This window comes from Eurypyga helias, unplaced genomic scaffold (assembly GCF_000690775.1).
Source record: "Eurypyga helias isolate BGI_N326 unplaced genomic scaffold, ASM69077v1 scaffold5950, whole genome shotgun sequence".
Classification (NCBI taxonomy): Eukaryota; Metazoa; Chordata; class Aves; order Eurypygiformes; family Eurypygidae; genus Eurypyga; species Eurypyga helias.
This window is the reverse complement of record NW_010227530.1, coordinates 66,599-89,973: the sequence shown is the minus strand read 5'-3', so window position 1 is coordinate 89,973 and position 23,375 is coordinate 66,599. Positions and strand designations below refer to the sequence as shown.

At 36.1% G+C, this 23,375-nt stretch overlaps 1 protein-coding gene across 1 annotated transcript in view; it reads left to right on the top strand.

Annotated features, from left to right (window-relative positions):
- SNX29 (sorting nexin 29) overlaps window positions 1-23,375 on the top strand; it is a gene marked incomplete at both ends in the record, with an annotated part of 84,268 nt that overhangs the window by 3,807 nt on the left and 57,086 nt on the right. Inside the window, 10 exon segments of the mRNA XM_010156495.1 lie at window positions 687-811; window positions 3,596-3,776; window positions 5,726-5,796; window positions 6,301-6,549; window positions 7,383-7,752; window positions 8,377-8,495; window positions 9,775-9,889; window positions 13,025-13,107; window positions 20,243-20,306; window positions 21,573-21,701. Coding sequence (XP_010154797.1) covers window positions 687-811; window positions 3,596-3,776; window positions 5,726-5,796; window positions 6,301-6,549; window positions 7,383-7,752; window positions 8,377-8,495; window positions 9,775-9,889; window positions 13,025-13,107; window positions 20,243-20,306; window positions 21,573-21,701 — 1,506 coding nt within the window.

Here is a 23,375-nt window from a genome sequence, read left to right as displayed (position 1 = left end):
GCTTTGCTATTCCCTGTAGGTTACAATAATAGTCCTTTCTTTGGCATGCTGAATCTTAACATTTTGCTGATTTTGACAGTATTTCTACCTGTGCAAAATTGATTTATTAGCTGAGTTATGTTAAGAAAAATAATCAGGGAGTTTATACATACTACTGTAGAGAACAACATCAAAAACTGAAGATTCAACACATCTCCAGAAAAATCTTTCTTGTTTTCCTAAGCCTAGAATTTCTGAAGGACATAAAAATGAATGCTTAATTGTTTTCCTAATCTTGAATTATAGTGTACTGTTGCAAATTAACAAAAGTGTCTGTTAATTGCATAGCAAGTTGTAGCATATTTTCAGAAAATCATTCATTGCATGTGTAGTACAAAGTATATTTATGAAGATGTAATTGCGTTACATGAAATGTGGGTAATCCGAAGGATGATTTCTCAAATGAATTGGCAATTCTTCTGAAGGTAACATGTGCCCTAGCTTTGGATAGTCATGCTGGGACTGTGGGTATAGGTAGATTATACTGTTTGCAAATAATGAGATTAGTGCATATAAGTGGTCTTGCACTGCATGTAAGATAATGGTTCACCTTTACATCGTCTGTTCAGAGACTTGGAATAAATCTGCCCTATAGAAACATAGTTGACTCTTCTTTTCATGTGATTTCTTTAAAAATTCTGTTGCAGGGTCACTTGTTTGTGTGCACAGTTTGAAGCAGTGTTACAGCATGGTCTGAGGAGAAGCCGAGGACTAGCATTAACTGCAGCAGCAATCAAACAGGCAGCAGGTTTTTCCAGCAAAACTGAAACAGGTAATTCATTAATTGTAACTATTTTATTTTAAACAATTGATAAGTGCAAGGAAGTGATACACTTTCTAATGGAAGTTTGAAGGAATGCACTGAACTGCAGAGAGTTGGCAGCATACTTTAGTACTTGGACTCTCATTAAACAGTGAAAATGGGTCTTGCTTTCTCAATCTCATTTAACTTTCATACCAAGTTTCTCTAGAAAATTTGGTCCTTGAAAATCTGCTCTATCTACAGTTCCATTATGAATAGTATCATTGGCAAAGTTCTTTTGAGTTGTGGTAGGGATAAACATTGTGTAACTGTGCTATTTTTACTACCGTATTTTTATTCTTAGCCTTGTCTTACTCTGTTCTTTAACTACCACATTCTATAGCATCAGTTATACTTCAGTTACAAGTATTGATGCCATTTTAAAAACAAAACTTACATTGCTTATATTGATTGGGTTGTTTTTTATTGCTTTCTCCACATTTAAAGAAAAGATTCCTGAATTTTTGTTTTTTTTCTCTTCCCCTTGAAGTTTCCCTTGTTTTATATCAAAATGATACGAGGGTGTTAATCTTCATCAGTTTTGTTGTGAAGTTTGACATACAGTATCTCTTTTCTTCAATGTGGTAGACATAATACAAAGGAGTTTCTTTTTGGCTTTTGAAACTCCATCAAATGTAACATGTAACACTTGGTGGGGCTTTGGGTTCTGGTTTGGATTTCTTTTTTATTTTAAATATATTGAGTGGTACTAAAATGGTAATTGTGAATTGTTAGTACTGTCATGTGAATTGTTAGTAATGTCAAGGATGTATGAAGTTTTTGGTGCTGTCTTTTAGTGGTCAGATGTACAAAGGTGCATCTCTGATACTTGGGAATTTAGTAACAATTTAGCTGTATGTTCGTGTGTTTGTGTGTCTTATTTGAGGGCTTGTCAGTGGGATGTTGTGGAGGAAGAGGATAAAGTCAGGAAGGTTATCTGTTGTTGGGGAATGGAAGAAAACATAATTTTTAATCCTTGGGAAGCTTAAGCAATGTATGGAAGTTCAAGAACAAAAATGTGGCTGCTTGGCAGCAAATTGAATGTTGTGCAGTGAGTGACTAAGAAGAGAACCTTTTTTCTTCCTGGAAATTACTGGGTTCCACTGTATTTACCTTTGTGAATTACAGTGTTGCCTTTTAGTCAATGAGTCTAACCTGCTTATTTTATGTTTAGGTTTCTAAAATTATATTAAAAACTTTATTATGTTAAAGTTTATATTATAAACTTTATTAGATTATGCTAATCTAATGCTGTATTTGGCTTTCAGCAGAGATTAATCAAAAACTCCATACCCTCAAATAAGTGTATTTCACCAAAAGAAGTCATAAGATGTAGTGAAAACCTACTCAAAATCTTAGTGCATGCTCTTTATTTAGCAGAGAGAAAGAGAAGTGTCATGGATGGCCTTTCTTAAAATTCTTACTACATTAAAAAGGTTTTTGATCCTGCCACTTCTTGCTTTTCTATTTGTTTTCTCTCGTGAAATTTTTTTGTCTTTGATGAAATTTTTTATCTGTCTTTAAACATCTACTTTATGCTGCCTACGTTGAGATTACGACCAAAAGCCAGCACATTTGAGGTGATAGTGCACCATTCACTTGTACAATAGAATTATTTTCCCTTTTTTGTGAACTTAAAAAAAAATGCTGAACAAAGACATTCATTAAACTGGCAAAAGGAGTACCTGGATGTCTTCCTTCAGAGATTGATGTGCGCTTTTTTTTTTAATGCTGGTTTTCTAAGATTTCTTTTTCTCTTAGAAATACCCTATTTGCCTTAAATTCAGTCTCTTAACATGTTACTAACTGTGTAGATTAACAGTTTTCAAATCGTTATAGTTATTTGAGCAATTCTATTTATAACAATCAATGCAACATGAATGTTATTGTTAATGTTATATTTTAAGATAATTCGAAGCAGTATGTATTTGATGCAACATTAAATGACTAATGATTGCCAAACTATACCATATTGTAATGATTCAAGTCTTACAGATGAATTACCTGATATTTGGTTGTTCTTTTCACCCTGAGTGTATGGTGAGAGGTGAATTGGAATTAATATGTCCTTAAAATATGTTATTATTCAGTTAAGAAACAGGAGTATGTAAAATACTAGGTGTTTCATTGGACATTTACAATTACTGATGTATATTTGTTACCTCCAATTGAAAAATCTGAGGCAACTGCAAAATAATTTTTTAGCTATATTTGAGGACAGGGCAAGAAAAATATTTTAGTGGAGAGGGGTGTTGTTGCCTTTTGAATGTAACAGTTTTGGTTTTTAAAGTAACGTGAATTGGTCATGTGTGTGTCTGAATTCTGGAGTGACCTGTTCTTTTGGGCCTGGCTTTTAACATTTCAAAATGAGCAGAAAAAAATAATCATTTTTTTCTTTTGCATAATATATTCCCACCTGAACATGTGAATCTGTTCTGTGGATGAAATACTAGCTTAAATGTGCTTTTAAATGTGAATTCTCTTTAAAAATGTAAGATAGAATCCTTTAATGTGTGTGTTTGGCTTTTTCAATGAAGTGAAAAGTCCTAAGTGCTTCAATAGTCCAAGTTCTGTAGAAATAAATAACCTATTTAACGGGAGGGTTATACAAAGATGGTGAATGATTCACCTTGATTCAAAGTTATATACTATTACCTTATTGTTTTATAAAATTGCATGTAAATGCATTCAGTTATGAGCTTAGCATTTTTTTTTTTTTAAATCATGATTTTTTTTTTTTTTTTTTAATTCCAGAGCCAGTGTTTTGGTACTATGTGAAAGAAGTTCTGAATAAACATGAACTGCAGCGCTTTTACTCTCTGAAGACAATTACTACAGATATTGGTAGAGGCCGAGCTTGGTTGCGCTGTGCATTAAATGAGCATTCCCTGGAAAGATATGTTCATATGCTTCTTGCAGATAAGAATAGACTCAGGTACTGTATTTGATATCTTTGTAATGCAGGAAGCATATTGACAAATGAAGTGCTGAGATTAAAAAACCCCACCTAACCAACCCACCCAGCTGTAATAATACACCACATTAATTACTATGCTAGGGAAGCCACTTCACCTTATACTTTTGTTCATTTTTGAAATTTTGGCAGCCATTAAATTTTTGAATTTTTGCCAGCCATTAAAATAGTGGCTTGGGCCTATATCAACATGTGGCCTGCAACTGGCTTCATTCTAGCTCATGAGAATATATGCTTCTACCCTCATCTTAATTTCCATCACCTTCCCTAAATCCCTTCCCTATTCTTTCAACAGTTTTCCTCACTGAGACCTTGCCGTCATGCTTTGAGTTGTCCCTCTCATTCCATTAAAAAAGCACACGCTTGCAGCCTTGATCTTAACACTTCATCAGTGGTAATTGTCTGTTGCCTTTTGGAGGTGCTCATCCTGTAATTGAAAAGCTCCAGCAGTCAGGCAATAGGTAGCTACTATTGCAGATCACTTGGGCGTGGATTTGTACCAGATTGTGAACCTTCTTGTTACAGAGTTACTGAGAGTAACTTACTGTGCATTATGAAATCCTAAGGTACTTTGGACATGCAAAATGCACTTAAGTTCATACTTAACTGAGTTCTACCTTTTCCCATATACATCTTCACTCCTTTTTGAAAATTTGGGGTATTTTCCTTTTTTATCAATAACTGTTGAGCTTGGTTAAGTCCAGTGAATTCAGCAGAAAGACATTCTTTCCATTAGCATCAATTAATGGATGTACTGGCTAAGATTATTGCCAGAACTGAACTTGTTAGTAACTTTTTTTTAATTTTTAGTCAGTTCCAGTACTCTGTAACTTTCTTGCAAGACAACTTCTGATATGAAATTAAATAAAGATGAATGAAAAGTAAAGGAAAAAAACCCTGAAAACCACTGTGAGGAAATTAATGACTTGGATTGCTATGGCACTAATTACTCTCATGCTTGTAGCAATACTTGTGCATTATCAAGATTATCAGCACTGTCTGTGTTGTACATGAAATGTTATTCCTAAAAAGACTTATTCCAGTATATTTAAAATTTAAATGTTACCCAAAATCAAATGGGATTTACAGAATCAGCTTACATCCCCAATTATTATCTGTTTTGGAAACTTTTAAATGAATCTGTCAAAATTTTTAATCTAGGTTGAGTGTTTTCTTGCTGTTTTTATGTTCAGTTAACTAAATGCAGATAGTAGAAGTACAGCATCCTGTTACTAAAAAGAACTAGGTTTAGAACAACTAGATTCATGTGTCCACAGTGAAATTCATATTAACCTTTTTTCTGACATCCGAATTTCTAGTTGACTCTAACCATTTTGGGTAATTGATGTAGTTTTGGACATTGAAAGAGGTCACCAAATTGTAGAATTAATAGAATGGTTTTGGGTTAGAAGGGACCTTTAAACATTGCCCAGTCCAGTCCCCCTGCTATGGGCAGAGACATCTTTCAGTAGATCAGGTTGCTCGAGGTGAAGTGGATCTTTTTGTTTGTATTCATACATTCTAATATTTTATAAAATGGCTTGGTAATTATGATCAACTATAGTTATTAAAAAACTTACATATGTGGTGTAGCAGTATAAGTAGAGAAATAATGTGACTGCTGATGTAGTATGATCCTTCTTGCCCTGAGTGGCTTTTTTCCCTTAAAAAATGCAGAGTTACAGCTGAAGATAAAGTGCTATTTAGCATGTCTTTGATAACTGTTGAGACAGTTCTATATATTTCAGAGCTTCATGGAGTTACTGTGACATGTAGTTTCATCAATTTGTGTACTCATACCTATTTTTCAGAGTTTTCATGTCTTTTAGGAGTGGAATATATGTTAATATAGTACTGCATATTCCTTCTTATTATTTTCTTTCATGTTTTTTTTCCTTTTCAAATTATAGTGTCTTCTATGAAGACTGGTCTTTTATGATGGATGAAGAACGTTCTAGTATGATCCCTACGATGGCAGCTGGTAAGACTTTGTCTTACATGCCACTGTTCTTGGAAACCTATTTCATTTTGAGACTCTATATCTGTTTCTGATTGCAAGGAGCTTCTCTTACAGTCTTTGTGTATGTGGAGAATGTGCGACAGATGCATATTCAGGGTGAATAGTCAAAGTATTATGCCAGTTTATGCTACGAATTGGTGAACTCTTAAAACACTGGATCTGGCCTTCCTACAGTTCAAAATTCTTTTACATAACATTTTCTAGGTTATAAATAAACTTACTGCTTATTTAATACACAGCTGAACAGCCATCAAGACAAATTCAGAACTGATTGCATCAGCTTGAATATAATCTAAAGAATGAAAGAATAAGAATTCATGCATGGAGAACCGTGGGAAGTTTTCAGGGAAAAACGTTTTACATGTCATAGCTTTGTTAGTCCTTAGGTTGTATCTTTGTAACTTCTGTGTGAAGCATACAGTGTGGTTTTAGTCTTTTTTCCCCCCCCCTTTCTTTTATCTGAAGGTCTGAACTCCATTCTATTTGCAATCAACATTGATAATAAGGATTTAAATGGGCAGAGCAAATGCACACCCACCGTGTCCGATTTGTTAAAGGAATCGACGCAAAATGTAACCTCATTATTGAAAGAATCCACTCAGGGTGTTAGCAGCCTTCTTAGAGAGATAACTGCATCATCTGCTGTCTCGATTCTAATAAAACCTGATCAAGACACTGACCCACTTCCTGTTCTCTCAAGGAATGTAAATGCTGGTAAGCGTTTTTGCAATGTTAGTGTAATTCAGTAACTTTGCCAGACAGTTTTCAAGACAAACTTGTGGTAAACCTTGTGTTGATTAGCACTTTAAATGACATTAAAATAGCGGGTGATACTTCGCTTGGGATAGTTTTGTTAGTGTAGAATAGGCTTGCAAGATGAAATAACAGAAAATTTGACCATATGCTGCACATGACTACAACATAATGTCCGTTATGTGTACAGTACATGTGTATACAGTACATGTAATGTGCAACTTAGAATAAAAAGGCACTGAAAAAATGGGTTTGTTCAAATGCCATTGTATGTTGAATGGTAGAGCAAGTCAGGTGGTTTCATTCAAGTCTGTTCTTTGCTGGAATTCTATTTGCATCCAGAATGGGTTTTAATATACTCTTGCAAGTAGTTTTTTCTCCCTAGAAGTGTTTCATGTTTTCTCTGTTGCGTAAACAAGCTCTGCTATACACACTAGTCATATTCCATGACTACCAGAGTATATTAATATTCCAATTCCATTAGAAGTCTAACTTCTAATGTTAAATTTAATTTTCTAATTTTGTTGGGCTTTTTTTCCCAGTTCCAACTGAATACTCTTATGACTGCATGTCCAAAATGTCTTCTAAAATCTGAATTATATAAGGCATATAAAATAAAGATGGTAGTTAAAGATTTAAAAGCTTATGTGTGTGGAAAGATAATGAAATGCCTTGTAGATCTAAGTGCTTTTTTCTTTACTACACTCATATAGTACAAGTCTTTTAAAGAAAAAACCAAGTATATTACATCGTTTCTCTTTTCTAAACTATGTAAACCTTTATGTTGTTACTAGATTTGAAATATAAAAAAGATAGAAAAAAGAAGAAGAGAATAACAAATATTATTTCGTTTGATGAAGAGGAAGATGAGCAAAATTTGGGGGATGTCACAAAGACTCTGATTACAGGAGAAAGTTCAGAGGAGAGTGTAGACAGATCATCAGTTTTTGCATTATCCTCATCTGAAAGCACTCTTGGAAAAAATTTGAATGGGCCGGAAAGCAACCATTCGTGGAAGAGCAACTCAATATTCATGAATGGACAGTATGAATACCAGAAACTAGATGTGAAGAGCATTGATGATGAAGATGCAGATGAGGATGAGCTATATGGAAAAAAGTTAGGATATAAAGGCCCAGAAGGTGAAACTGAAGCCTCTGAAAAGTAAGTAATATTGTAGGAGCCAATTGTGCATTTCCCATGCTTCACACACATGCCTTTTTTTTTTTTTCCTTTTCCATTGTTTAAACCATTTGGGCTGCTGTGGTGATGGTACTTTCCTTCTAAGTTCCAATGGAAACGCAATATTTCAAGTTTTCAGACTTACTTGACTTGAAATTCTCAGTTGTTGAAATTGTTGTGTGATACAGCCAGGCTATAATTCTGGCCTATTTGAAATTTCTTTATTCTTAGTTTGGTATCAACTCTGTTTTGGCTTCACAGTAAAACCGCATATTTTAAACACAGTAAGCCTGTTAGTATCAGAGTGGGTAGTTAAACAAGATACGACAGAACTGAGAGAAATATAATAATTTTAGATACTAAAATGCCCTCTTTATTTCTGTCTCAGAAGTCCCTGTGGACAAAAAGAGGCAAGCACTGCTCGTCTCCTCTGTGTTGGAATGGTCTGAGCTTTAATGTATTTTTGTACGTCTGAACCAAGAAATTGGCAGGCAGACTGAAATAAAGATTTTTCTTGCAGTGATGTATCTGAAAGAATTAAAAACATTGTGAACATGAATACTGACTGTGTGAATAGATTGCTTTGTTTGTTTGTTTTAAATCTAGGCCTCATGAAATAGGAACATGCAATTCTCAGGTATGCAGTTGGACTCCTCTGCAGGTCCTGAATGATGACTCGGATGTTCTCTTTCCTGTCAGTGCCATTGGCTCTTACTCCCAGACAGGTAGGTATTTTAATTTAGTGAATTCCAGCAAACTTTGTAACAGAATTTCTAGCATGAGACAGTGGTAAGAAATAATCGCCTTGTAAGGACATGAGATATTGCACAACTGGGATGGGAGGTTCAATTAAAATATATTCAAGATATGAATCAGTCTTCTCCATTTGAGTAGATACTTAGTTGCAGAGGATTTATGAATATCAGAATAAACCAGAATTTTGTTGGGATTAAGCTGTGGTTTTTTGTGGTATTTTATTAATGTTTAGGATGGTTGAATAGAAAGTATCCTTTTTCTAGATACCACTTAGCTGAAAGAAGCTGCAAGTGTGTTTGAGAATTTGAATTCAAACTAATCTTGATAGATTGGAGAAAGTATCAAATATGGGATACAGTTCAGTGGAAGCTGTTATCTGTTTATATACGGGATGAGGAATGATTGGCTAGGAAATACTTCTTTGGAAAAGGATATGAGAATCATAGCATCACAGAATGGTTTGAGTTGGAAGGGTTTTTCAAAGATCATCTAGTTCCAACCCACTGCTGTGGCCAGGGACACCCTCCACTAGATAAGATTCATGAAAGCCCTACCCAACCTGGCCTTGAACGCTTCCAGGGATGGGGCATCCACATCTTCCCTGGAAAACCTGTTCCAGTGCCTCCCCACCTTCACTGTAAAATAAATTTCTTCTTTATGTCCAATCTAAATCTCCCCTCTTTCAATTTCAAACTGTTGCCCCTTCTCCTGTCACTGCAGACCATGGTAAAGAGTCTCCCTCCATCTTTCTTACAAGCCCTCTTTATATATTTAAAGGCCACAATAAGGTCTCCCCAGAGCCTTCTCTTCTCCAGGCTGAACAACTCCAACTCTCTCAGCCTGTCCTTGTTGGAGAGGTGCTCCAGCCTCTGACCATTTTTGTGGCCCTCCTCTGGCCCCACTCAAATGGGTCCATACCTTTCTTGTGCTGTGGACCCCAGAGCTGGATACAGTACTCAAGGTGGAGTCTCATGAAAATGAAATAGAGGAGAAGAATCACTTCCTTCAACCTGCTTGCCATGCTTTGTTTTTTGCAGCCCAGGATAAGATTGGCTTTCTGGGCTGCAAGCACCAGTTGTTGGCTCATTATCTAATTTTTCATCTACTGGTATCCTCAAGTGATTTTCTGCAGGAGACCCACTACAGTGGGTCACAAGCTGATAGTGCACTAGCAGTGCCGTGCTTCTGCAGTAAAAGCACGCTTCATACGTGCGTAAATGAGAGTGCTATTTGTCAGTTTGTGCTCAGTTGGCTCTGATGTGGCCTCAGCTTCAGTATCGTATGCAATCTGGGGTACTGCACTTCAAGAAAGATGTGGACCATTTGGAGAAGATCTTGAGACAAGCAATGAAATTGGTCAGAGGTATGGAAAGGAAGACCTGGTGCTTTTCCAGTATCTGTATTGGTACCAAAAAGAAACAAAAATGTTCTACCACCCCCCGCCCACCCCACTGTGAGTTAATACTTTGCCAGGTGTTTATAAAAGATTGCTTTTATAAAACTTCGGGTATGTATTCTCATGCCAGTGACCACTTAAAAACTTCACAGTGGCATTCAAATAATATTTTAACTGTAAAATATTTAATATTTTTTTGCATAAACATTCTATGTGCCAAGAGTTTAAATGGACCAGTAATTGAAGGCCAAAGAAAAGATGTAATGCAGTTTTCTAAGTTCAGTGATAAAAATGATGTGAATTGTAAAATAATGCTGTAGTGCCCTCTGCTGTGTTTTAAGATACGTACCTCGGAAGAAATGCCAGTCATTCCAAAAAATAGAAAATACATTTTCTTTTTTTTTTTTTCCTTGTGCTCCCACATTTTTCAATTTATGAAGTAATGGATTTAGAAAACATTATGTAGTTTGTGGCATAGTGTTCTCTTAAATTTTATAGAGAAACCGTTAGAAAAGCTCCATGGGTTTATAAGTGTTTGCTGACTGCAACAAATTGAAATCTGGAATACAAGTAAACGTTCCTGTTTATGGGAAGGAGATGAGGAATGGGAGCTTGTAGTTGAGCTGTGGAGTTAGTAGCCCGTCAGACATCGCAAGGCATCAGGGGCTAGGGCTAGGGGTTTGTAACTGAAATCAGAAGTCAAGAAACCGAGGCAAGACTTAGTACTGGAGACAGATGGCCAGAGAGGGCAACAGTAAGTGTAACAGGGACTTTATTAAGGAGATACCAAAGACCCTTGTTTCATCTTGCTTCCAATGCTCAGGCTACTTGAAATAATCAACAGCAGGTCCATGCAAATCCCTTCTAGCACAATATACGGGTATTTTCAGTTCTCCTTCTGCCCCTCTTCGTGGTAAACCCTGTGGTCCAGCATGCAAGGCAGAATGATATGATGTTGGGCTGGTGCAAGGGATCTTCATCGCTTACAGGAAACAGCAACACAGATTCTGCTGTCTGATTTCTGACTTCAACTTTCCATGCTGTCACTGGGCCCTTCTGAGCAGTCCTGAACTGACAGGAGAGTGCAGGTAGTCTTCATGAAAAGGCCCATTATGCAACCCAAATCTCAACCAGTTAGGGAGAGTGATAACCATGGGTACAGTCACCCTCTCCCCAGCCATAAGGACAATTTGATGAGATTGAAAGCTGCCTTAGGCAGTTGTTTGCTTGATTTTTGAAGTTACACTTTTGCTAGATGAATACCGGAAGGAACATGGGTTAGCTTTTTCTGTGGGCAGTTCAGCCCAGTAACCAGCAAGCTCATTATTATTATGACAATATTTTTGCTAAAATATGCTTTATGAGCTCTTGTGAAATATATAGTTTAACCCAATATTTTGGTTTATGGGTCTTAATACAGACAAATAACAAGACATATATATTTGAAATAGATTACAACATAATCTATAGTGTTGTATGTTAGTATCAGTGTTTTCAGTTTTAGCTGCTGCTTCATGGGTGTGTCAGGGCATACCTTATCTCCGTGTTCCTGGAGATGAGGAAGCCTGAGTCCAAATTCATTTGCTTGGAACAAAAATGGAGTATGCATTTTACGAATTGAGCTTCAGTAAACTCTGCAGGTTAAGAAATGAACTATCACCTCTGTAGTCATTCTGACATAATCTAATTCCCATTAACATTTTTTCTAGAATTCCTGCTTTTTAAAATCTGTGCTATTTTACCTTATGATTTTAGGATTGTTTTAGGGCAACATTGTAACCCTTACATAGTGAGATTCAGAAAACGTAAATAAAATGTGATTTTTGTTTCTTTCCACCTGAGTGACCTTAATGACAGGCCCAGTGAAATGTGTATTTTGATCTTAACAGTTGAGGATATTATTAAAAATCATATATATTATTAAAAAGCATACTATCCATGCTTTTAAAAAAAATACCTCATCTGTCCGATTCCTGGTGTTTGGTACATAGGCATAAGGAGCCTGAGAAAAGCCACGGTGCTCATTGGGAATGCATGGGACTGGTGTCTTTGAAAGGTTTCACATACTGGGGACTAGCCACAAATTCTTTTCCTGCAAGTCACCAGCACATTATAATGAGTATCAGGTGCCAGGTGGTACTTAAAGTCCTGGGATTTGCAAAAATAACTTCATTAAGAAGTCTTTCCACAGCCTTGCAACACTGTTATCAATGTAAAATGTACATCTATATGTTATAATTTGGGAATTGTGCAATACTGGTTTCTTTTCTAAACTGGTGGCTGTGTTCCTAAGGGACTTTACAATACTTCTAGCATTAAGGGTGATTGTGCAGAAGCCAGCCTTGGAGAAAGAATTTTAAGTGTTTAAAAGCTTTACTAAAAGATGAGCCTTTCTACTTACAAATGTAACTGCCATCCTTCTGGTTTTAATTTTCTTTTTTAAGTACTGTTAACTGAAGAAAGCTAATGCTTGTGCATTTGACTTTAGATAATTTGGAGAATGGAGAGGGGCATGAACATGAACTCATTCCAAGCAGATCTGATCTTCCTTACAGGTACATGTCAAGTATGTTTTTCTTAAAAGAAAAAAATCTTCACCCTGTAGCTGCCAATTTATTATTGTTACCTAATGCATAGCTACTCAGTACTGGAAACCAAACTGTTCATCATGGTACTTCTGCCGCTGTTTGGAAGGACAGATGCAAAAGCCTGTGCTTCCCTTTTTGCATGGTTTCATATATTGAACTTCTCCTAATTTTCCTGAAGAAGTTATATAGTCATGTCAAATAACAGTCAGACTTAGCCTCCTGGTTTTGAAAATAGGTTTTATGTTGTTTCTTATTTTTACTGTATTCTGCATGGCCTGTTTGAATAATTTGAATATTTGAATAATTTGAATATAATATTTCATTTGAATAGTCAATTTGTGTCTATTCTTAAATGAGACTCACAACAGAGTAATGAAAGAATAACTAAACATAAGTTGATTGAATATGGGTGAATACGATGACAATTCTAGTTTCTGGAATGTTTTTTTTTTCTTAAGTTTTGAATTCAGGATATTGTTTTCATTTATTGATGATACTGTACTTTTATGACTAGAGTGGAAGTCAGTCCTCCAGCTCAAGTGAATACTTTAAGCAGTATGTTGCCTTCAGCCACTGTGCCAGAATCCATGACAATTAGTAAGTACTTCCTTGATGTATTTAGATGGTGGAATTAACTGTGAAAGTCCTATAACTCTTAATTTCTATTTTTATTTCAGTAAGATCTGTTTAGAGAGGCATATAGCACTTCAGTTCTGATATGCTGGCCACATTAGAAACGATGGCTCTGACATGATTTTTGAATTAGCAATCATAGAATCACGGAATGATTTGGATTGGAAGGGACTTACCATGGGCATCAACATCTTCTACTAGACCAGGTTGCTCAAAGCCTCATCCAGCCTGGCCTTGAACACTTCCAACCTGTCCCAGTGCCTCCCCACCCTCTCCGGGAAGAACTTCTTCCTGATATCCAATCTAAACCTCCCCACTTTCAATTTAAACCCATTACCCCTTGTCCTGTCACTACAGACCCTTGTAAAAAGTCCCCCCCAGCTTCCCTGTAGCCCCTTCAGGCACTGGAAGGGGCTGTAAGGTCTCCCCGGAGCCTTCTCTTCTCCAGGCTGACCAAGCCCAACTCTCTCAGTCTGTCCCCATGGCTGAGTTAGATCCCAGGTTATGGTTCATTGCAACTGGTATGACATCAGCTTCTCTTTCCACAGAAAAGCTGATATCATCCTTACACTAGGTGTGGCTTCAGTAGTTAAATGAACGATAATGATTTAATTTGATTAACATATTTAAATTTCTGCACACTCTGAGAACACTGATGGTTGTTTCTGATGTGATCTTACTTATTTTGCCTGCTTTCATTAATTCTTAGTCAGAAAAAAACCTGGAACTCTTTCTGTGTACACTTGATCTGTGGTTTTGATATGGAATTCTGCTCCAAACATAAATATGGCCTTTTGGAAACAAAAAATTTTGTTAAGATTAAGGTGGAGGACAGTTACACTTTCAGTGTTGTTCAGAGTTGAGCCAGACAGGACGAAATAGCCTTAGCTGTAGAAAGAGAGTAGTAGAAGTACCTGCAGTTTGTTTACCCCATCTTTAATCTTTTCCTTTGCATAAACTTGTGGAACAAAGAGGTAGTTCTTAAGCTGACTGGCTGTCTAACCTTGTAAGCCAGCAAGGTTCTATTTTCCTCACTGTGCTGAAAATTTTGTGACTGAACTGGTGGTTATGGCTTTGTTCCTAAAATTCTCGAGTGTGTGTTCTGAGATTTGGGAAGTTAGAAGGAAAGCAGCCAAGAGCTTTTTCTGAAATTGGTTTATGAAGTCATATAAATGAATGAAAGCTGAAGATGCTCTAATGTCTCTTTCAAATGACACCTGTGTCAGTGTATGTTAAAGGAGGTAGACCATGCATTGTTACTGTGGCATAGGTCTGCTGATGGAGCTTTACAGGCTGAAAAATCCTTTCTTATAAAGTGGGAAACTACTTTGAGACTTTTAAGTGGCATAATTGAAGGTGTAGGAGGCGTTACTGTTGATAGTTTCTGTGATGCTTTGATCACTGGGTATTCTCTGCTCATGTTATTATTACAGTATCTTCTTTTTTTTTCCCTCAGTAATTTTAATGGGAAACTTTCTGATTTTATTGTATTATATTGATTTTATTGTTTCCTAGGTGTGTTATGTACCAGCAGGGGCCGCAATTGGTCTCCTTCAATTGCTCAGTTAGTTCCTATGTCTAGTTCAGACAGCTATTAAATATAATGTAAATCTTGAGATTTCAGTTCTTGATAGTTAGCAATTTGTAAATGAAATGAGCCATGAGATCAACAGCAGCATACACGCTATCATTAGTTTCCCATTTCGGAGAAGGTTTTGGTGGAAGGGAAGGGGGGAAGCATATGAAAACAATCTATGAAGCCAGTAGAACACTTAATAAATAATCTAATTATTGTAATCAATATTCAGCTGACTCTGCATATAAGTTAGAACCTTGATAATAGGTGATCCCAGATGCATTCAAAAAAAATGCTTTTTTTCAAGTTTGTTGTGATTAGTTGTAGATTCTCCCTACAAAAAGAATTCAATGCTATGACAAAGCCAGACACTGAAGCACTTTCTCTGTTGCAATTAGCAGAAGAATTATTAAATGCTGAGGCTCGTAGCTTGGTTGCATAGCAACTAATTCTAACACATAAGACAAGAAAAATGGTATGCGGTAGTGTAGTGAGAAAAGCTGCGAGGTCTCCAGGGACTGTATTTTTGTGCTTCTCACTTCTGAAGACAAAGCCTGAAATGATTTTTTTTTTTAAATCTATTCTTTTCCTGCTTCCTTTCCAATTTACTAATATAGCACTAACCTTTTCTCCGTTCTTTTGATATGCAGGCTGGCAAACTATGTTATGAGAAGTTGTAATTTAAAATTTCTGCCATTCTGAATGATTTTCCTGAATTTGTGTCCCACGCATTTGTAAGGTGTAGGTCAACTTAGCAGCAGATACATCTCAAAAAAATACTAATACCCTTCAAGAGAAATCCTAATCCATAGAGTTAGAATTTCAATGTGTATATTAGACATCGTTTGAAAACTTGCCCTACTTTGCAGATATGTCTTACAAGTAATTTTATAAAGATTTAAGTTTGTCAGAAGTCCTGTTTTTATGTGGCAGTTCCGTTATGTCATTTTTCCATTTTTAAAAAATGTATTTATCATGTCATATTTGAATCACATACAACTTTATGCCTGCTGGAGTTATTGTCATTGGAAGATTACATTTTCAGCATTGTTTTACACCAGAAAAATCTGTCCTATCGGCACAAGTCTCACCATCTTGTTTTTGCAGTGCAAAAAAAGGCAGTTCCAAAACTTTCATTTTAGAAGGATGATACTTGTGTCCTTCTTTACAAGGTTATTTGATTATAGTGCTATTTTTAGTAAATAATTGGGAACTTAGTTTTTCCAGTATGTTTTTCCTCGTCTTTAAAGTTGGGCTTGACCACAAAGGTTAGCAAAGGTTGTAGCATTGTACATTATTGCGCATTTTTTCATATATTCTTGAGAAAGCCCCCAGTTTTTCATGGTCACTGAGGATGTTCACTGAATAATCAAAGCTACATATTAGATTTTTATCCTGGCTGCATAAGTAAATAAGGTGTATGTTTTTGTACTTTCTCTGTCCTCTAAATAGCTTCTGACCTGTTGTGTAACTTGGCTGCCACCGGTCACTGACGGGTACTGAATTTTTGTGACTTCTCTGAAGGCACAGCTGTGGGAGGAGGGTGTATAAATTTCATCACTGAGAAAAAAGCTGCAGTTCATCTTACGGGCTTTTTTTTTTGGTCAGGACTCTTCTGTACACTAGAAAGCTAACACTGTATTGTCTAATTTGTTTCCTACTAAACTTTACCCTATTAGTAGTGATGCATCAGGATAATATTTACAAGATTTCAGAACACTAAATAAGGCCTTAATAGCCAGTGTTCACGCAGACAGTTTAGGGAACATGTCTGTAAAGGTCAGACTTCTGATTTAAGATGTAACTTAAATGTTACTGGAAGATGTAACTTCCAGTCTGCACTAAGTTTTGTTTGTCTCTGAAAATATCTGTGTAAATTTGCACTCAGGGAAATAAAATTAAAAACCAAATCATTCCTGTAGACGCTTCCCAGCCCACCCTGATATTCTATCTGCAGGATTGCAGAGGAGTGCTGCATGACCTTGTGTACCCTGAGAGATGATTTCACTTACAGCTCATTCTTCATAACAGGTGATTGCAAATCATACTTATCCAATCCTTGGCTAAACAGCAGAAGAGTTGTGAAACTTATGACTTTTTCTGGAGGTTGCTGGGAAATTGAAAGGTGTTTCGTAAAGCATGGCACGTTTTTATATATTTTGTGCTCTGAATGGGACCTTATAAAAGCTTTATAGAAGCGAGATTTTGCATGTAGTATGCAAGTGAATTAAAAATGTTTTAGAGCAAGTATTTGCTTTATGAGTAATCATGCACTACAGATCACTTTCAACAATAAAAGATACTTTTTTGTCTTTTAAAAAGTGAGGTTTAACATGAATAATTTAATGATCACATTCCTTGATTTTTATGCTGTCTTTTCTTACTGATAAAGACCTGATATGGAATTATTTTTTTGCACATAGAAATCCTTTCTTAACAAGTTCACTAGTTATCTTATTATATCTGTTTAATTTATAATAGCTTCACTGTTTAAATGTTAATAAATTAACACACATTTAAACAGACTGAGTATCCATACAGGGTATTATTGTAGAGTCACTCCAGTGTAAGTGTAAAGCCAGCCTAATAATTTGTCTGAGTAGAAATGGCTTTAATTTATTCAGAGTCAGAGAAATAATAGCTACTAAGTCAGGTTATGCATTATCATATTTTAATGACACTGTTGAAATATTTAAAATGCCATTGGCTTGATGCTTTCTTGAGGAGGATTCTGAATTCAACTTCATAATTAAAGATCTTAATTTTGTTATAGAGTGTTGCTGTACTGAAATCTTACAAGGGTTTTGCTTGTCTTGTACACTTGTACGAAGCTTGAGCACTTACTGTATTGTTCTATTTTCCTCATCCTTAGCACAATTTTTTTATTTCATAGATATACTGATGGATTGCTGTCCATTTTCACAACACTACATATATTTTTTTTTTCAGGACTGTTACAACCCACCGATTTTCCACTGCCAAAAAACCCCCACCAACAAATGACAAAATAACCCAACCAAAAAGCCTCAAAACACCAGCCTTTCATGTCTGCCCTCAAAGTGGAAGTGTCTCATCATGACCAAAAGAATACTAATAATGTGGCATTTTGTGATCACCCAAATTTGATATTTTATAGCTAAATATAATACTTAAATCTTAGCATGTAGGGTTTGAACATCATCCATTCCCCTCTCTGTAATGCTAGTCAATAGATGCTATTATAGACCATCTTTTGAAAAGTAGTCATGGAAATAATGGAGCACAGCTTATTTTATCATATATAATCTTTCCATTTGAAGTTTTTCTATAATTGCTACATAAATTTCGGTGGTTACCTGGTCATTTCAATGCAATACGAACTTCACTCTTGTCAAAAAGGGTATTCTACCTTCCATTCCTCATCCTTATTGATTAAAAAGGTATTCTGTTCTGTCGGCTGCTTTCTGCTGTGTCTCTTGTGCCAGCAACAGTATTAAACTCAACAATAAGGTCACTTGGCAACCTCTTGTCTGAAAAGTAGCCCGGCAGGAAAAAAGAAGGCGGCAAATTGGAGGCGAATCAGTTCCTGCCAGGACACTGTGTGTATGAACACCAGGGCCAGAGTGTGGGAGGCGGTAGCAGTGATGGGTCAGGCAAGCTGTAATGGCCTTTGCTGAAAGCGCAGCCTTAGGAAGACTGATTAAAGTAGCCATGTAATCACAGTTTTGGTTTTGAATATGAGTAATATTATCAAGGGAGAAAGGAGAAGTCTCCAGAATTTTTTTAGCGTGTGTTAATATTTAGTACCCACAGATCTAACTTTTGGCTTTTCCACGAGATTTGGATTGTGTTGTTGTTGTTGTTGGTAGCTGTATAGAGAACACCTATAAAGATGCTAAGTTACTATAAAAAATGATTATTCTTTCTGTACTGAATTAATGGAGTGCAAAATCCCTCTAATGACCTACAGAAATGTTGCTTGCTAATGACAATTAGTTCTCAAGCTGTAATGTGGAATGGGTAGAAAAATAGTCATCTACTTTCTTCATGAGCAGAGAAGCAGAAATATTTTAGAAAAAATCTAACATGAAGAGATCGGATTGGCTGATTTCAGGTTATATGAGAATCCCACTGAATCCTGCAAGGGGGGATTTACCAGCAGATTACCAATGCCAGACTGGAATTGTGGTGTCCACACTGACTGGTACATTTGATCGACATAGTAAAAACTGTCATGTTCTGTCCACTGCTGGAGTATGGCAGATTTAATCTGTTCCACAGGACAATGTAAAGATATTTTTGAACTGACAAAATTATCTGTAGCTATAGAAGACATTAAGAAAGGTGTGGGTAAATCAGTGAACAGAATGTAAAGGGGAAAGAAGTTGTCTAATGGCTTTGCTTACTTAAAGAAATTAAGTAATACCAGTTCTGTTACCATGTTTTCAGTAAAAGCACAAAAAAAGTTGCTGACATCTGCTTTGAATACTTGTTGAACAGAATTGGCTGATTTATATATAAACATAGAAACATTTCATTTAACCATTGGGAGGGATGTTTTAATATAATTGTATCTCTGCAGAAACTTCCATAAAGTTGTTGATTCCATACATGAAATTATAACTGAATTTAAAAAAAAAAAAAAAATCTAGCTTAAGATGTATCCATCATGATGTTTGCTAGAAACCATTCAAATCTTTGAAGACCTGTTGTGTTTCATGTATTCATGCAAGATCTGGAAGTGAGAGTCTGTTTTAGTCCAGATAATTAAGTCCTAATATTTTTCTGTAAATGTAGAGTGAATAGTTATATGGTAAAACCTTTATAATAGCAGAAGGACTCCAGGTGAAGCAGCATGTTGAGCTGACACTTTTTCCTAAGGTATTTGGTATTCTGGTGTCACTGTTAAACCTAACCCTAAAGAAGTCTTTAAAAACTCTAAAAATGTCATAATTAAAAAAAAAAATCTTGGTTTAATGACAGAAAGTATTTTTTTAAGGTATGTATAAGAAATTAAAAGGTTTTTATAGGAAATTACAAGATTAAGAAATCCGATAATCTTTAAGACAGTCTTTAAGACTGAGCTTTTAAAGAAGTGCCATGAAGGAGCAATAACATTATCTCTACTCTGGTCTCACTGAAATAGCTGTATTTCCTGTGTCAGAATTTATAGCAAGGAAAATAAGCCATTGAAAGATGTCAAACAAGTAACAGTATATGCCATTAATATGCACGTAGTGAAAAGGAGTGTTGTCCCTCACATCTGTGAATAAAACAAAAGAGCTGCAGCCACAGGTAAACTTGTAAACATTTGAATTAAAGCCAGATGTAGGCTAATTTGATTTGATCAGTGCATCTGATAATGTGGTAAATAATAACATTTTTGAAAGATTGCTCAAATTAGTGAGATTATGAGTGTTCTTATGTGCTTTGCTGAATAGCAAATGACGGTGGCATCATCTTAAGTTTGTTGGTGAATTAGTGCCACTACATACGTGAGTTTTATACACAGAGAAATCAGTCTTTTTTGTCCCTTCTCTTCAGATGAACTTCGTCAAGCTATTGTGGCGATGATGAATAGAAAGGATGAACTGGAAGAACAGAATAGGTAGGGTTTTCTTTTTCTAGTCAAGAGACACTATAATTTAAGAAAATCTGTTCTCTAATGTGAGCTCTCCTTTGTGTAAAGCTATGCTTAATCTTTGTGTACTGTTTTTGATGTATATATTTTTCTGTGAATGGTAAGCTTAATAGTTCAGTATTCAACTGTTGATACTGAAAAGTAACATTTGCAGGTCACCTTTTTCCTTTGAATTTAAATCACATAGAAGTCTCTATCTCGGGAGCTTTTGCCAGTTGTAGTTTTTTCAAACCCAAAATTTATAGGCAAAATATTCTTCAGATCTCTTAAGATAGCTTTCCACATGAATGAAAGTTTGTCCTTGTACAAATATTCAGAAGATTTCCTTTTTTCCCCTTCCTGTGCAGAAGTGATACAGGATGGCTAACAATGTTACACTCAAAGTGTTTGTCATTTGTGAGTGTCTTTATGTTCACTTGGGGCAAAATGATGATGTAAATGTAAGAATAATAACTTGCTTATTAAAAAGACTATCAAACCTACTTTGTATTTATTTAGTCTATTGGAACACAGCATTAGATGAATAAAAATACAAAGGTATTCAAGACATATTGCTGTTATGTTGTAGTAGGGCTATTTTGTTAATTTACATTTTTCTTTAGAAATATATATATTTTTTTAAATGTTGAGTTTATCAAGTGATGCTATTTTCCTGCCTCTTATTCTTGCCACTCTCATAATTGGAAGTTATTGCCCCATTTAGCTTTGTGCATTTTGGCAGAAGGATCCAATGCTTCGGGTTTTACCATTATGCATCACACTGCCCTTTGCTCTCTCATCAGAGCTTTTATACAAAGGTCTATGGCAGTGCTTTTGGAGACAAGAACCCTACTGGTCTCCTGCTCTTGCTAGTAATTATATTGCTTATTGATTATTCCTGAGATGTATGGACTTGCAGTGATGTACTGAAACCAGATTATAAACTGTTTTCTGGAATAAATTCTCTCTGCATGGTGGTGCGGTAGACACCATAATAAGCTATGCGTTGGGCATGTTGATGAGATGGTAAGACACTTTAATAGGAAGCACAACTGTTCTGGTTGCGTCCTTTTTCTTTGTAGCTTTTCATACCTTTGTATAATCAAATTAGGTGAATGTATTACATTGAATAATGAAATTTTAGGATGACATTAATGGTATAATTCAACCAACCTACTCTGTGAATCGTAGAGTATCCTCTAATTACTAGGTAGTGTTTGCAGTGTTCTAACAGAGGCTGCTGCCTTCTTCCAGATCTCTGAGAAATCTGCTTGATGGAGAGATGGAGCATTCTGCAGCGCTAAGGCAGGAAATGGACAACTGGAGAAGGAAAGCAGCAGAACAGGAAGAGCGACACGCCATGAAAGTCCAAGCCTTGGCACGGTAAGAAGTGCTGAAAGTGTCATAAAATGTAACAGCAGTGGAACAAGGGAATAAAAAATTCCACATAGAAGAAAAAATCGTTTTCAAGTATTTTAATTTTCAGATGATCATAAGGACTAAAACTCCCATGGACTTTAGTTGAATTTCAGCTGAAAAAAACCTTTGGAAGATTTTCTGACAACTTTAGTGGGCTTATGGTTTTTGTTTGGTTAAGTGTTAACAGTATGTGAGACTTTAAAATATTAGTAAAACCACCGTTACAGCTCCAGAGGAAAGAATATTAGTGAGCTGAACTTCTTCTAATAGTAAGAAATATAAACCATGAAAATACTGACAGTTAGATGAGACTAGATAGAAAAGGGTACATGTATGTGTAAGGTAAGTGTAAGAAGACTTTTCTCCATGTGTCTATTTTGTCTAGTTCTAACTACCCTCCTTTTTTTTAATTCATTTTTATTTTACATGATATTTGGGTCATTCCTGGTATAGCTGTCAGCCCAATCTGGAACAAATCACAATGTCACAGTCATGTTGTTTTCCATTGTATTTGACATATGGGATTCTTAATGTTGTTAACGTACCTAGCACTGTCTGTAAACAGTATTTTCCAAACCTCAGAGCTGATACAGCTTCTAAATGTGAGGGGGTGGAGAGGGGGAAAAGAAACGCTTTGTCATTTTTCATTGTGAACAGACTGACATTGCTGTCCTAGAATAATGAAATGATTATTCTAGTAGTGGAAATGGCTACTTTGGTGCTTGTGTAAAACATAAAGGTTTTTGTTGTTGTGGGTGGTTTTTTTTTTTTTTCTGTTTGTTTTTTCCAAAAATACACAAGCTAGATTGTTGGGATTCTAGCACTCAGTCAAGGAGCCAGTGAGGACTTGTTGTGGAGACCATTTCATTTTAGTATTACTCCACAGTATTCCCTCTGGTAGATGTCTTACGTGGTTCCACACTGAGATTAGTATGGGCACCCTCTCCTCCCAGCAAGTTCTTTAAGTTGGTCAAAACTGTGCTGAGTGGTCGTAGACTCAGTTATACTGAGTAAGAATATTTGTGTTTATTGCTTTCAGTTATATAGAATATGTCAGTGTCAGCTGCTGCAAACACAGATAGCCTTCTGTATGTACCCTTGCCTATGTAAACAGTAAAGAATGGATTTTCCAACCCCTTCAGTGACATTTCCATCTGATCTGTCTTCCTTCTATCTGATTATTTAAGCATGACTTTGTTTTCCTTGGGCTGATTTTTTTTTCTTGTCTTGTTGTCAAGTTTTCATGGCCGACCACTGTATCAACCACTCTATCATAAGCAACAGTTGTTGACAGACAGTATCGACAGTACCAATTTCTGAAGTGCAACTGCTTCCTCTCAGCTCTAGGAAGGTCATCTGGAACAGGTTGCTCGGGACCATTTTTAAGCATGACTTTGTTTTCCTTGGGCTGATTTTTTTTTCTTGTCTTGTTGTCAAGTTTTCATGGCCGACCACTGTATCAACCACTCTATCATAAGCAACAGTTGTTGACAGACAGTATCGACAGTACCAATTTCTGAAGTGCAACTGCTTCCTCTCAGCTCTAGGAAGGTCATCTGGAACAGGTTGCTCGGGACCATTTCCAGTCAGGTTTTGAATATCTCCATTGACGGAGACTCCATAAACCCTCTGGGCAAA